We start from the raw sequence: 15,423 nt of genomic DNA, 5'->3' as shown, positions 1-15,423 counted from the left end.
AATTTGTTTCATGATCATTGTGTTTAGCACTTGCAAAGTAGTTGTTAGTCCATTATGTAGCTCGGGACAGCAGTTAGATCCCATATAGATCGTGTCATTGCTGCCACCAGAAGAGAAACAGCAGGAAGCCGGGTTATTAATGTGCAAATAAAGGCCCTTAAACACAGTTCTACAACTAGTGACACCTATCAACACCCTAACCATTATAAATAAACCAATTACTGCACCACTCTTGACTCTTCTGCAAGACCAATGAGGTATATGTTGAGACCAGCTTTCCGACCAACAGCAGCTCACCAAACGGCTGCTCTGGGGACTAAACCGGAGCTAAAGGGGAAATTACGTTTTTATAATTAACCGACACCGGTTACACGCCTTCCCCTATGAGAAATCAGGTTTAGCTATTAGCAAGAACTATCAGTGTCCCTGCTCATTCATCACAGCTAAAACCAATATCAGATACGCCATTACACAGGCCATTAGGCCTCCATGATGCAGATGGGAAATTCCAGCTTGAAATTGCCGGTGCTTTGTTAATAGGCATTGGTGTTGTGCTTATTTATGAAACTGTGAGGTACAGTATGGGTTTCTTTATGACAGTTTCTGTACTTTGTGATTAATAAACAGATAACGTACCATGGTAGAATTAATGCTGCCTTCACGACACATGCAATCAGAATTATCGTAAATATGAGTTTGCTATTTAAAATAGGACATGATCCTCTCATGTTGTATGTACCACTGGGAATCTCGGGGATAATTTTGATACCCGAGTTCCTGAGTTGAGCGTGCCATAAACTATAAAAATGACGGAGGAGAACGATTGCTGCTGTGACGGGTATGCTTTATTAGTTATTTCACAACAGCTACATCGCCTATATCATTAAAGTAATGCATATTTACATATATGAATAATCATTTGAAGCGTATTGTAGAGCAAAAATAGCCTGTATTTGACCAAAATTCCAGAATCGTCAGCAAGCTGATTCTCTAGACAGCGCTGTGAATGTTTATATTGTGGTCAATGAATGGGGCGCGCGCTACATATCATTTTGGCTTTCCAAAGATTTTCCCAATAAATAGGCAAGAATAAACCTAGTGTCCTTGAATTTTATGTACGTTTTTTTAATCTTGTGAGATCTAATCTGATTGGCTGGCTTTATGCAACAAAAGTCAGGGTGCAAAGGTTTATTTCAGTCTCTGTCGTGTTTACAAAATATTTTGCTCTGTTTTCTTAGGTTTTAGAGGGACAGAAATTTAGATTACAATGTCTGCACAAATTTCGTAATTACTAAATTGACTAAAATGAAATTAAAGCTAAATTAACACTGGCCAAAACTGCTGTGCAATTATTTTTCTTGCATGTTTTTTTTCCTTTATTTTGCTATTTCAGATAAACGCACTCCTAAATGGTACAGAAAAAGAAAGGAAACTGTGGTTAGTCATTTTATACTCAGTCACATGGCCCCTTTTTAACAGTTTCTCCTATTCATATATTTACAGTGTAGTTTTGCCGCGTTCATTTCATCAGGTGTCTTCAGAACACCCCCCTTGTTTTCACTTCTTTTGGATTAGCCGAACCCACCGGAGAAGAGAGACAGATTGAAGAAAGTAGTCCGTTCATAGTCAGTCCTCTTCTACCATGTCAACAAAGACATTGGCAGTGTGGCAGCATTTTAAAAAAATAGAAAACGGGGAAAAAGTCGGATGCAAATTTAGCAAGCAACAGTTTGCATATCACAGCTCGACGACAAACATGTCCATGATGAATAACATGTTGTATCCTACTTTTATGGTTCCCTTTTATAATTGTGCAAACTGCAAATTTATTTCTAGTATTATATATTGGATTTGGGCACTTTATTATTTTATTTTTATTTGGAGCCTAATGCGCAATGCACTGTGCCCACTGTTTGTATTAGTTTTGAGCCTATGCTTTATTTTTCAGATATGCACTTTATTTCGTTTCTGCTCTTGATCTGGTTGATCTTGATTAAAGTGGATGTGCCTTTTGTGTTTAAGAGTAAAAGTAAAATAGTCTATTCGTGTCTCAGCCGCAAAGCTACTCTCCTATGTTCAGCCTCGCTCTGTCTGTCAGTTATTATAATACATATGACAAAAATTATACATATTAAAAATAAATTTTAAAGTTATTTTTCCTAACGTCATTTTTAGTAGATTTTTAGTCAAAAATTTCAGGACTTCAGTCGACCAAGATTTTCTTTGGTTGATTACAGCCCTAATGATTATGTTTATGAAACCTACAAAATTGTTATGTAAACATTTGCTGTGGGCTTCAAAAAATTTTTGCAACTCACCAATGAAGAAGTGTTCAGGGGCATCATTTTCGGCTAAGAGGTTGGCCGTGGCTGGGTCAAACCTCAACCATAATCCCACAGCCAACACCACTGAGCCCGACAGCTGGAAACAAGAGTGAAACCAATCAGGAACATGTGCGGAAAAAATTCACTTCACGCTGTTTCTGTGACCTTTGCTGGTCCTTACTCCGTGTCTTTGATTTCAAATTCTGCACTGGTCTATATAGTTACAAACACATGAATGCAGGGTTTGACTTTGAGAACAGGATACTTTGTATTTTTCTCATCCTCGTAACTGGAAGGATAACCTTGACTAAAATAGAGCATTGATTGTAATTCTGTAAGATGAAGTGTTATTGTGATACTGAAAACAACCTTTTGTCCATCTGTAAGGTCATCAGAGAAACTTTGTTTGCCTTCTAGTTATCAAGTCAAAGGGAAACATACTAGACATTTTAGATTTACAAATTTTAGTAGTGTTGTGGACCAAGTCGAGACCAAGACCAGACTAACATTCCTAAAGATTCACATTTACTGCCTGAGAAATGTCTTATTATTAATCAACTATTACAATTAGAATAATAAGACACTATAAAGCTGTTACTAATCAAATGAAATCACTAACAACAAAATGAATCTCTTCACAGCAGAGGTGGCACAGAGGTTCATCTGAATTGATACAATTACAAATGGATAAATAATGTTGAGATTAATGTTTTAAAAATAACATTTTGTTTACTGAACATTTGTATAAAATCTATATCACTTTGCATTGTGTTCATATTTGTGAAAACAGCCCTCTTGCTCGTGATATTGCTTAATTATTATATATGTTATAAAATAAATATCAAGATACTTTTCTGCAATCATATCTTGAATTTTGTGGGAATTTTGTATTAATTTTGGTGACATTTTTGACACAATTACTTGTTAATTTCAGACCCGGCACAATAGTAACATAATAAATGAAATTAGAAATAAGTTATTGATTGCATTTGAAGCAGAAAGTTTAGGATCCAATTCCATTATGATGTTAACAAATAAATCAGAAAATGCAACGGCAATTTAGCGATAGCTCCGCAGCTGTGGTCTTGAAATAAAATCCAAAATCCTCAATCCAGAGACCGAGAACAAATCAGACAAGATCAAGATCAAGACCTCAAAAAATGGTCTTAAGACCGGTCTCGAGAACTACAACACTACCTTTTTAGAAATGTACCCTTTCCAGTGAGTCAACTGTTAATGTTTGCTCAGTTAAATCACTCAATATGCAATTTTGAAATGGTGAAATATTAAGAATAATTATGACAAAACTCAGTAGAAAAACATTCAGTTGATATTAAAAGTCTAATTATTAATAGATAAAAATCGCACTCCTATTATGACCTTTATATCTCATAATTTTGATTAATATCAACTGACTTTTTAAATTCATAATTTCGAGGTTTTATGACTTTTTGTCTTATGTGGCAGAAACAGACTTTCATTGAAATGACTTTGTGGACCAGGTGATTATTGCAAGGCAACTCAGAAACGTACATTTTGACATCATGAATGTTATCTCGGTGCAATTACATTTTTAAGTGTAAATTGAGTATCTAAATCGTTTTAAGGCCACTGTGGTCTACTTTGGTGCCCATCTCTATGATCAACAGGCAGGCTGTGCCAGTCAGACAGGCTTGTCCTGCTGGTATCCACCATCCCCCGGTGCCATCCCCTGCCCCCTCATACCCACCCTATGCAACACCAGGACATAAAACTGCACAGGACAACGACCCACTTCTTTTTTTGCCTGCCCTCTCAAAGACAAAGGCCTTGCTGTCCAGCGCAGTGAAACCACTCTACAGATAACCAATGACTGAAGCCACTGTGCCCTAAATTACATCTTACACTAACCATTTAAGCCAATCTAAGGACCATTAGCGCAGTGACTAAATCACAGTGTGATGTGGTCTTTGAATGGTTCCTATGACATTTGTGTGGTTTTGAGCAACAAAGACTAAAGAACGAAGAGAGGCTTTATAAGAACTCCATTTAAACTTTCATTTCATTAAATTTCAACTAAATTAAAGCTAAATAGAAAAATTAAAAACTACTAAGGCACATAACAAAATTACTAAAACTTAAACTACAATCAAAATAAAAGCCAATTCGAAATATTAATAAATGCCACAATAGTATATAAATAATACTTATATAACACTGATCTAATTATACAATCTATTGGCGTATGCATAAGTTTAAATATGTATTTATTATTAAAAAATTGACATTTTTTTAAATTGATGAGAAAATTGACATTTTCTCATCAATTACTTGCATCTATGTAATTCCAACCCTGTATAACAAAACTAACAACACCAAAGTCATATGCATGATCAGATAAAATACAAACCTTCTAAGTCGCTATGGATAAAAGCGTCTGAAAAATGGCACTCAAATTTCTCATATTTCTCCTATAACTCATACTCTCATATAATTTCTTTAGCACAAACAAACTAAATTACAGATGGTTTGAGGCTGAGCTTCATTTTTACATTCAACAAAACAGGTGATTTATATTAAAAGGATTTTAAAATGTATAAAAATACTGGTAAAGTATTGTCTACTAATAATCTTTCTTTTTAGATGTAAAAAAGATGTAACTTGCAGCATAACAACTGGTCACGTGATATATGAACACCGATGGCATTTATATCAGCGACATGATGCACCAATAATGAAAGGCACAATTTTTTTATTTGAGCATAAACACAAATTAGGAGGTGAAGATTATGAGCCAATAACAGCTTTCAGTCTGTTTCTCGCAAAAGCTATCGTCTGATTTCCGAAGACTCGGAATATAACGCACTAATCGCATTGACGGAATAACGGGGTCAGAAAAACATGTGGGTGCGTCTCATTTATGGGTGATCTATCCCTTTAAGTAGCAGTAGTATGCAAGGAAAACCAAAGATATCCTTCATTCAGACGGTGATGAATATATGCACTTATAGCACTAAGCTGGATTGAACTTTTATCAAAGGAATAATAAAACGAAGTGTAAAAAGCAACTGAGACCATAAAATGAGCAAATATTAACCTTATCCACCTCACGGGACATGCAAAATTATTATCTGAGGACATACTGTGCATGTACTCTGCTTTGCATGTGACAAAAACATTATCACCAATGTGGCCTTATCTTTGAAGAAGTGACGACGCCATTAAAACGCGCCAGAAAAAGTTGTTTCAGTTTCAATGCACCCTTCAGAATTCAATGCAGCCCAGTGAATAAAGGGGTGTGCAATGCAGCACAAGAGGGTTGTACACTTTCAATAACTAACTTTTCCTTAGTAACTTTTCTTGCCCATTCAGCATGTGCAGCGTGCATCTTAAACAAGGTTTGCACAGGCACAGAGGAATGTCAAAGCCCCTTATGATGGATTATGTATGTTGTTTGCTTCTTACGTGCTGCAAGTATCAAGGTAAAAAGATCCGGTAAGTAAACTTGTCACATTCACATACATTCTATAATTTAGGGTACATATCACATCGGCAAAAAAGTGTAAAAACAATATGCTTTCCTAATAAAACAACTATTGGTTTATTTTTATATATTTTATCAGTGTAACTCATCAGCTAGTTGCCAATATCACCATTTTGATATTACAAATTAAAAAAAATGTTCCCTGGTAAGGTTGTTAACTCTGTTACCAGCAAACGGTATGCCACTACATACACTTATTAAGTGACACTACATTAACTTTAAGTGACTCAAATATTAAAAGTTTCATATGCACAGTAGTTATTTAAAGACTTCTGGGAATTTTATGTTTCGTAGATATTATTGTCAAATTCTCAGCATGTTCACTAAGGACAAGAATATTTTGTAATCAGAAATCTTCCTTAAAGATAGTTTTGACAGTTTTAAGAGATATTATGCAAAACTCCAGTCCGTGTAGATGTAAACTATAAACTGCTGTAAAGCAGCATTCTAGTTATTTAAAATGTTTTTTGTTTTTTTTTATCAGTCAAAACATAGTTGACACAAGAAACATAGTTGACTGGACACATTGTTACAATGACACTCAAGTCATTTACATGTGAAGATCTCTTATGTTTTCACTTGCAAATAAACAATATAGTTAATTTGCTAAAATAAGTCAAATATCCCTTAATCCTTCTTCATCCTGATTCACCCTCATGCACATCAACACTCAGTCTCCTCTGAGACATATAGGGTTAAATTATGATTAAAAACTAATCCATGACAAATAATTAATTATCATCAGAGGACACGAGGACACATTCACACAGTAGGGCCATAACAATTTAATTCAAGAGTTGGCTCTACAGGGTAACGTCTCGGTTACGGATGTAACCCTCGTTCCCTGAGTAGGGAACGGAGACGTTACGTCGAAATGACGACGAATGGGGTTCGCTTAGAAGCCTATCCTCTTCGAATATTAATAAAACGAGCCAATGGCAAGCAAATGCCATGGGTCTGCTGAATTTGCATAGCGTAACTCCGCCCCACAGTGTGGGTATATAAGGAAGTGAGCCGGCAACATGCAGATATGTTTCTTCGCTGAAGGAGCCAAGCTGAACTCAGGCTGTTCCAGCGGTACAGCGGAAGTGGCAGGAAGACGTAACGTCTCCGTTCCCTACTCAGGGAACGAGGGTTACATCCGTAACCGAGACGTTCCCTTTCGTAGTCACTTCGAGTTACGTCGAAATGACGACGAATGGGGTTCCCAGTCCAATCACGCCACCTCGGCTGTCTTCCAGTGCCCTGCGTAAGTCTGAGCTCCCTGTCGTGAGACTAGCACGGACGAAGGACTCCTACTTAACACAGGAATACCAAGGTACACTGGGAAGCATATCACAGTGGAAATATGCAATCAGTGCCCGCCCGAAGGGGGGGGACTTAAGAAAACACATATGACCCGGAGGGGGGTGCATACGGATAACACTGGGGTGTCCAGCCCGTAGGGTGGAGTATTTCAACCCCAGGGGTGGCAGACTGGCTTGCCAAGGGAAAGACACATGCTCGAAGGAGGCTTACAGTGGAAATACACACGTGGGGGTCGCCCAGCGGGGGAACCATGCACATGGTGGCACCTAGCCAACGCGAAAGCTGCCGGAGGCATAACTCTGGCGTTGACGTCAACAGCGCTGGAGGAACTCAGGGCTTATCAGGCTCACCTGAGGAGAATATCGCACGTATCCAGTCCGTGGAGTGGAATGGCGAGCAAGCGAAGACACCTGAGCGGGTCCTAGCACCGGCTGGTTGAAGCGAGTACTCGGGAGGACACTGGCTCCACTCGGAGATTGTAGAATCTGGCGAATGTGTTGGGTGTCGCCCAGCCTGCAGCTCTGCAGATGTCTGTTAGCGAGGCGCCATGCGCTAGAGCCCAAGAGGAGGCCACACTCCGGGTGGAGTGGGCCGTCACACCAAGGGGGCACGGTCGACCTTGCTGCTGGTAAGCCAAAGCAATGGCGTCCACTATCCAGTGAGACAACCTTTGCTTGGAGAGAGCCCTTCCCTTCAGCTTCCCACCATAACAGACAAAGAGCTGGTCTGAGGTCCTGAAACATTGCGTTCTGTCTACGTAAGCACGGAGGGCGCGTACTGGACAGAGCAATGCCAAGGCTGGGTCTGCCTCCTCCAGGGGCAGCGCTTGCAGGTTCACCACCTGGTCCCGGAAGGGAGTGGTGGGAACCTTGGGCACATATCCAGGCCGGGGTCTCAGGATCACGTGAGAAAAGGCCGGCCCGAATTCCAGGCACGCTTCGTCTACAGAAAATGCGTGCAGGTCCCCTACCCTCTTGATGGAGGCCAGAGCAACCAGGAGCGCTGTCTTAATTGACAGGAACTTAAGCTCCACTGATTGCAGAGGCTCAAAGGGAGCACTCTGCAGGGCAGTTAGTACCACTGAGAGGTCCCAAGAGGGAACGAGAGGAGGGCGAGGAGGCTGTAGTCTCCTCGCTCCTCTCAGGAACCTGATGACCAGGTCGTGCTTTCCCACGGACTTACCATCAACTGCGTCGTGATGTGCGGCGATAGCGGCAACATATACTTTCAGGGTGGAGGGAGACAGCCTTCGCTCCAACCCATCCTGCAGGAAGGAAAGCACGACACTGATCGGGCATGATCTGGGGTCTTCTGAGTGAGAAGAGCACCAAGAGACGAAGAGGTTCCACTTCAACGCGTAGGCATGTCTAGTGGACGACGCTCTAGCGGAAGTGATGGTAGCCACCACCGCTGGTGGTAGGGTACTCAAACCTGCCTCGTCCCGTCCAGGAGCCACACGTGGAGGTTCCAGAGATCGGGACGAGGGTGCCAAAGGGTGCCCCGTCCCTGAGAAAGGAGGTCCTTCCTCAGAGGAATTGGCCAGGGAGGTGCTGTCGCGAGGAGTACAAGTTCGGAGAACCAGGTTCGGGTGGGCCAGTGCGGCGCAACCAATATGACCTGCTCCTCGTCCTCCCTGATCTTGCACAGGGTCTGTGCAAGAAGGCTCACTGGGGGAAACGCATATTTGCGGAGGCCCCGGGGCCAGCTGTGCGCCAGAGCGTCCGTGCCGAGCGTGCCCTCGGTCAGGGAGTAAAACTGGGCGCAGTGGGACGAGTCGTGGGAGGCAAACAGGTCTACCTGTGCGTCCCCGAACTGATCCCAAATCAGCTGGACCGCCTGGGGATGGAGTCTCCATTCTCCAGGAAGAGGCTGAAGCCGTGAGAGCTCGTCGGCTGCACAGTTCAGGTCTCCCGGAATATAAATGGCTCGAAGCGACCTCAGATGCTTCTGACTCCATAAGAGGAGGTGGCGGGCGAGTTGCGACATACGGCGGGAGCGTAGACCACCTTGTCGGTTGATGTACGCTACTGTCGCGGTATTGTCTGATCGGACTAGTACGTGCTGGTTCTTGAGCAGCGCCCGGAAGCGGTGCAGAGCGAGACGTACTGCCAGCAACTCGAGGCAATTGACATGCCATAGGCGGTGGGGTCCTGTCCAGGAGCCCGCGGCAGCATGTCCATTGCACATGGCACCCCAGCCCGTGGAGGAGGCATCCGTTGACACAACAACATGCCTGGAAACTCGTTCTAAGGGCACTCCGGCCCGTAGAAAGCTGAGGTTCGTCCACGGGGAGAAGGTCTGATGGCAGGTCGGAGTAACTGGTACTCGGAGCTTGCCCTGGTGCCATGCCCACCTCGGGACTCGATCGTGAAGCCAGTGCTGAAGCGGTCTCATATGAAGCAATCCGAGCGGCGTTACCGCGGCTGCAGATGCCATATGCCCCAGGAGCCTCTGAAAAAGTTTCAGTGGAACCGCACTCTTGCTCTGGATTTGTCTCAGGCAAGTCAGCAGTGACTGCGCGCGCTCGCTCGTAAGCTGCGCGCACATGGCGACCGAGTCGATTTCCATACCGAGAAAAGAGATCCTCTGCACGGGGCAAAGTTTGCTCTTCTCCCAGTTGACCCGAAGGCCCAGACGGACTAGGTGCCGGAGCACTAGGTCCCTGTGTTCGCAAACCTGGTCCCGAGAGTGAGCTAGGATTAGCCAGTCGTCGAGATAATTCAGGATGCGAACCCCGTGTTGCCGTAGCGGCACAAGGGCTGCCTCGACGACCTTCGTGAAGACGCGAGGAGACAGGGCCAGCCCGAATGGGAGGACCGCGTACTGGTATGCCTGCCCCTCGAAAGCAAACCGTAGAAACGGCCTGTGTCGAGGAAGAATGGAGACATGAAAGTAGGCGTCCTTCAGGTCGATCGCTGCAAACCAATCCTGTGGCTGCACACATTCGAAAATGCGCTTGGCCGTGAGCATCTTGAACGGAAGCCTGTGAAGGGAACGGTTCAAGACGCGCAGATCCAGGATTGGTCGTAACCCACCGGTTTTCTTGGGGACAATGAAGTAGGGGCTGTAGAAGCCGGACCTCATTGCGGCTGGAGGGACAGTCTCGATCGCACCCTTCGCCAGCAGGGTGGCGACCTCCGCTCTCATGACAGGGGCATTGCCACCGACCATAGTGAAGCGGACTCCCCTGAAGCGGGGAGGAGACCGCGCGAACTGAATCGCATAGCCGAGCCTGATGGTCCGCGCGAGCCAGCGGGACAGGTTGGGAAGCTCTAACCAGGCTCCCAAGGACTGTGCCAGCGGGGTCATGCGGACGACAGACGTCCCCGCGGGGGTGCAGCGAAGCGGAATGACCGGCCCGGACGTGGGTGGCATAGCGGCCCGGTGTGGGGGCACGGTCATTAGCCGCGTCCTGCCAGAGGGAGCCAGGGAAGGACCAGCGTTCCACGGGGGCGTGCTCTGGCAGGGGTCTGGCGACAGAAGGGGATGAGAGCGGCGGGGCCCGTGGGCGGCGCGCACTGTCATTCCCTTCTGGGGGCTCAGAGATGGGGATATCAGTTCTTTCTTTAACCACATTAGGGTGCTGCCCACCCGTGGGTGAGCAGCGGGGAGTGGAGAACAAAGGATTCTCCCCCGGCCCTCCACCGGGGGAAGGAGTGGTCCTGCTACCATCTCCTGAGAAGAACTGATGGCCATCTCTGAGCAGCCCGTCTCAGGAGCGCCGCTTGGCCTGGCGTTTAGCGGGGCGCGGGGCTGGAGAGGGCTGGGGCGCCTGCCTGCGGCGTCCTCCACGACGCGGCCCGGGTGAAGGCTGCTGCTGGGGCCGTGCGGGAGGGGCGGGAGCCGCGGGAGGGCGCCCTCGGCGGCGAGCAGGCTGAGGCGTCTGAACCGACGGCTGGGTGGAGGCAGCAGCGGGCCGTCGGGGCAGAATATGACGAATAGCCTCAGTCTGCTTCTGGGCGGTTGAAAACTGTTGGGCAAAATCTTCAACCGCTCCGCCGAAGAGGCCAGCCTGGGATATGGGGGCGTCAAGCAGACGAGTCCGCTCAGCGTCCCTCATATCGGCCAGGTTGAGCCAGAGGTGTCTCTCCTGGACCACACTAGTGGACATCACCTGGCCCAGGGAGCGTGCGGTCACTTTCGTCGCCCGGAGAGCGAGGTCAGTGGCGGCACGCAGCTCATTGAAGAGCCCTGGGTCAGTCCTCCCCTCGTGCATGTCCCTGAGCATCTGGGCCTGGTAGACCTGCAGAGTGGCCATGGCATGCAATGAGGCGGCTGCCTGCCCCGCAGCTCTATAGGTCTTCGCCACCAGGGTCGACGAAAACCTACAGGCCTTGGAGGGGTGCTTAGGATCACCACGGGAAGAAGCACTCTGTGGACACAGTTGCATCGCAACAGAGCGTTCAACCATAGGCACCCCAGTGTACCCGTAAACAGCCGCCTGATCGAGAGGAGGAAAGGCGGAGGAGGTCGCCGAGCGATCACGGGAAGACAAGGGTGTCTTCCAGGACCTCGAGACCTCCTCATGCACATCCGGGAAGAAAGGCATTGGGGTTGGACGCCGACGTGAATCGGCGGCCGCGCCCAAAAACCAATCGTCCAGACGCGAGCGCTCGGGGCAGGGTGGCGGATTGCACTCTAACCCGATGCTCGCGGCTGCCCGGGAAAGCATGGCCGTCAGCTCGGGATCAGGATCGGGCAATGCTGACGCGCCCGGAGGCGGCAGCACAGCCGACCCCTCATCTCCCGAGGACTCCTGCCCACCTTGTGATGCTGTGATCGACATAGCATCGTCATTAGGAGCGCCAGACGGCGCACTCGGTCCGCCGCCGACCGTTGGCCGGGACTGATCGAGCGCATCATCTGGTCGGCTCGCGGGTTGCGGCACTTGAGAGGGGGATGTGGCCCGAGGACGAATCGTCGGTTGTTGTTGCCACACCGTCACCCTCAGGTCACCCTGGCCACCAGCCGAAGTACCAGCTCTATTACTAGAGGGGGTAGATCGGGGTGTGGATGAGGGGACTCTCACTCTTTCGAGATCACTGAGTCTCGACCGTAGTGTCGCGATGGTCATGTTTCCGCAATGAAAACATGAGTCATCCACAAGCGCTGCTTTGGCGTGCTCTAAGCCCAAACACGCAAAACAGCGATTGTGCCCATCTAAATCAGACAGCCAGTGACCACAACCAGAAGGGCACGGGCGATGCATCTTTAAAAAGACGTGCCACGCGCTTTGCTCTTTTAGAGAGAAGGAGAAATCCCCGCAGATGCTGAAGCGACCAGGGAGAGAACACACACACACTGGCAGATCACTGCTCAGATCGCAGGGAATGTGCACTCGCTGGAACTCGCTGTCACACCAACACCTGGAGGGAAGCTCGTCTCGAAGAGGAATAGAGATGATACTCAGGATGGCTTGTGGAGTGAAGGATAAACTTGGCTCCGAAAGCGAAAACATATCTGCATGTTGCCGGCTCACTTCCTTATATACCCACACTGTGGGGCGGAGTTACGCTATGCAAATTCAGCAGACCCATGGCATTTGCTTGCCATTGGCTCGTTTTATTAATATTCGAAGAGGATAGGCTTCTAAGCGAACCCCATTCGTCGTCATTTCGACGTAACTCGAAGTGACTACGAAAGGGAACTTATTTGACAGGTAGTTAACATAGTTGACAATTTTACCATTTTTACTCATAATTTCAAGGGCAGGCCTTGTCTGGCCAACCGAGCGTTATGTTTTATTATTTGATCAGGTTAACCTCAAATTTAAATGTTTACTTGAATTAAAAATCATTAAAAAATATTGCAATCCATAACAATGTACCCAACATAGTTGATGGGGCGGGCAATTACCGATAGTATACTCCTTGACAAAAGATCATTGGAGATAAAATAAAAAATTAAGAGGATATAGCATAATGTCTTCAAAATATCTGCCGCAGAAGAAAAAGACCACATGATGCTGGTCATACGTTTTTTGGATAAACCATTTTTTTGATTTTCGTTGAGTTTGGTTAGTGGTATATAGTTGACAGAATTTTTGCTTACAGTAAAATTAAACATGTTATTATTTGGAAGAAAATTACATTTCATCTCAATGTATTTTTCTAAGGTTTTTAGATTTTAGAAATAAATTTAGTTCTCTAGACTCACTGACTTCAAAGAACGGACAAGCCAAGAACTAATTTAACGGACATAAAGAAAATTTCAAGCAAACTAAAAAACAGGGTGCACAAAATATTTGCTCAAGAGTAGCGATGGGCAACGATTAATTGCGATTAATCGCATCCAAAATAAAAGTTTGTGTTTAAATAATATATGTATGTGTACTGTATATAATTATTTTGTATATATAAATACACACATATGCATGTATATATTTAAGAAAAATGTTTTATTTATATATAAAATATTTATATATAATATAAATTATGTATAAATATATACATGCAAATAGTTCTTAAATATATATATGCATATGTGTGTATTTATATATATACAAAATAATTATACACAGTACACATACATATTTAAACACAAACTTTTATTTTGGATGCGATTAATCGTGATTAATTGTTGCCCATCCCTAATGCATTCTCTTAATGGATAAAATATGATATTTCTAAAGAAAATTGTTAGAAACAAATATAATCATCATTAATGTACATAAATGTACCCTCAATTATAGAATGACCCACATTCAACTTTAGATAGATATGCTTTCCACTTTAAAACACAATTATGGATCCACACAGTACGGTACTTTCTAAGACTTGACTGAAGGAAATTACATCACAACCTCAAATGATCCTAAATAAATAAGACCAATTCTGTTTATCTGGCTAATATACATGAGTTCTGTTGAAAATGTCACAACAAACTGACAGCCTGTTATCTCAGCTGGTGGGGTGTACTAGAAAACGACTCTAGGAGCCAAATAAAACATTCAGACACTGTCTAAAATGCAAGTGGATGGAGAGAGAGAGTAAAAAAACAAAAACAATAACCAACTGTTTTTCCTATGGTATGGCATAGTTAAAGTTAATTGTTACGTATACAGGCGAGACTTGGCCTATTCTCTAGAAGTGTATGCTGGTTTCAAACAACTAGTTAAAACTGTCCTAAAACTAGAATAATTTTGTAAAATATAAGTTCCAAATTAAAGTGCAAAACAAAAGTAAACACAATAAAACCACAGAAATTATTCAATCAAGAGTCAACTAATGAATGTTTTACAATTTGCATTTAGCTTAAAAGCCAATAAATGCATTAATTATTTAATAAATATTACACTAAATTAATAAATACAGATATATTGTGATAAATGGCTTCTTCAAAATAAGGTACTATTTTAAAATCAGTGTCAATAAACAATAAGTTCCCATTGAGACATGCTGACACAAATCCACACTAAAAAATATTCACTGGAGAAAAAAAGTGTGCAACTTGCCCCGTTCTTCCTTCCTTATAATAGCCCATAGATACTTCCCTCTAAGACAACACTGCTTTAAGACTTAGGCACATTGTGGCTGTGTTTCAAAATCGACTGTCTATCTAGCAGACAGCATTTTGGGGGAAGGGGGGGCATCAGAGGCGACTTTAATGCACAAATGATGCTCAAAATGTCTGCAAGTGTCTATGAGGCTCAAAAGTGTTGTCCAGATAGTCGGCTCAGTAGGGATTGAGACAGAGCCGACATCTGTCACCTGTTTGTAGTTTAAAAAACATCGGCATCCTAAATGTGTTGCTGTTGCTAGAGTCCATAGAAACCTGCATCATGCGAAAAAACAAAACAAAAAAAATAAATAGTGCCGAGACAGAAAAATCATCCTACAGATGTTGAGCGACTCCTACAAAACAAGGCGACAGCAAATGCACGTACACTTGTGTCAGTGCTTTTCATTATAGATCAAAGCATGTATGTGTGACATCATCGTCACGCAGATATCATCAGCACGGTTCGCACTTACCCAGAATATGAAGTTGAAGACGAACAGCAGGTATTTGACACATTTCATGCCGCCCTGTACTTTGCTCATCCTGCCTGCCGTTTCGTTTCGCGCGCTCGCCGTTTCGTACAAAATGTTTGCGCAAATGTGCAGGCCTTTCTCGGAGATTTAGGTCAGTAATATTATTCAAGCAGAATCCACTCACGGACCGTCAACACCAGCGCTGCTCGCGTGTGCACAGTGTGTGGGAGAGCGCGCGCGCGGATCAGCACCGCCCATTGGTCCAGCAGGACACGGGGGCGAGGGCAATGCTTAT

General features: G+C 44.6%; 1 protein-coding gene across 1 annotated transcript in view; it reads right to left on the bottom strand.

The window, feature by feature from the left end:
• Window positions 1-15,423, bottom strand: part of tspan2a (tetraspanin 2a) — a 22,094-nt gene extending 6,671 nt beyond the window's left edge. Inside the window, exons 1-2 of the mRNA XM_079627268.1 lie at window positions 15,129-15,423; window positions 2,319-2,421 (exon numbers count right to left, since the gene is read on the bottom strand). Of these exons, the coding sequence (XP_079483394.1) occupies window positions 2,319-2,421; window positions 15,129-15,197 (172 nt within the window). The 5' untranslated portion in view covers window positions 15,198-15,423. The remainder of the gene's footprint in view (window positions 1-2,318; window positions 2,422-15,128) is intronic.

Source organism: Phoxinus phoxinus, assembly GCF_949152265.1.
Source record: "Phoxinus phoxinus genome assembly, chromosome: 11".
In the NCBI taxonomy this organism is placed as follows: Eukaryota; Metazoa; Chordata; class Actinopteri; order Cypriniformes; family Leuciscidae; genus Phoxinus; species Phoxinus phoxinus.
The sequence above is the reverse complement of the archived record's forward strand: the minus strand, read 5'-3'. Positions and strand labels throughout refer to the sequence as shown.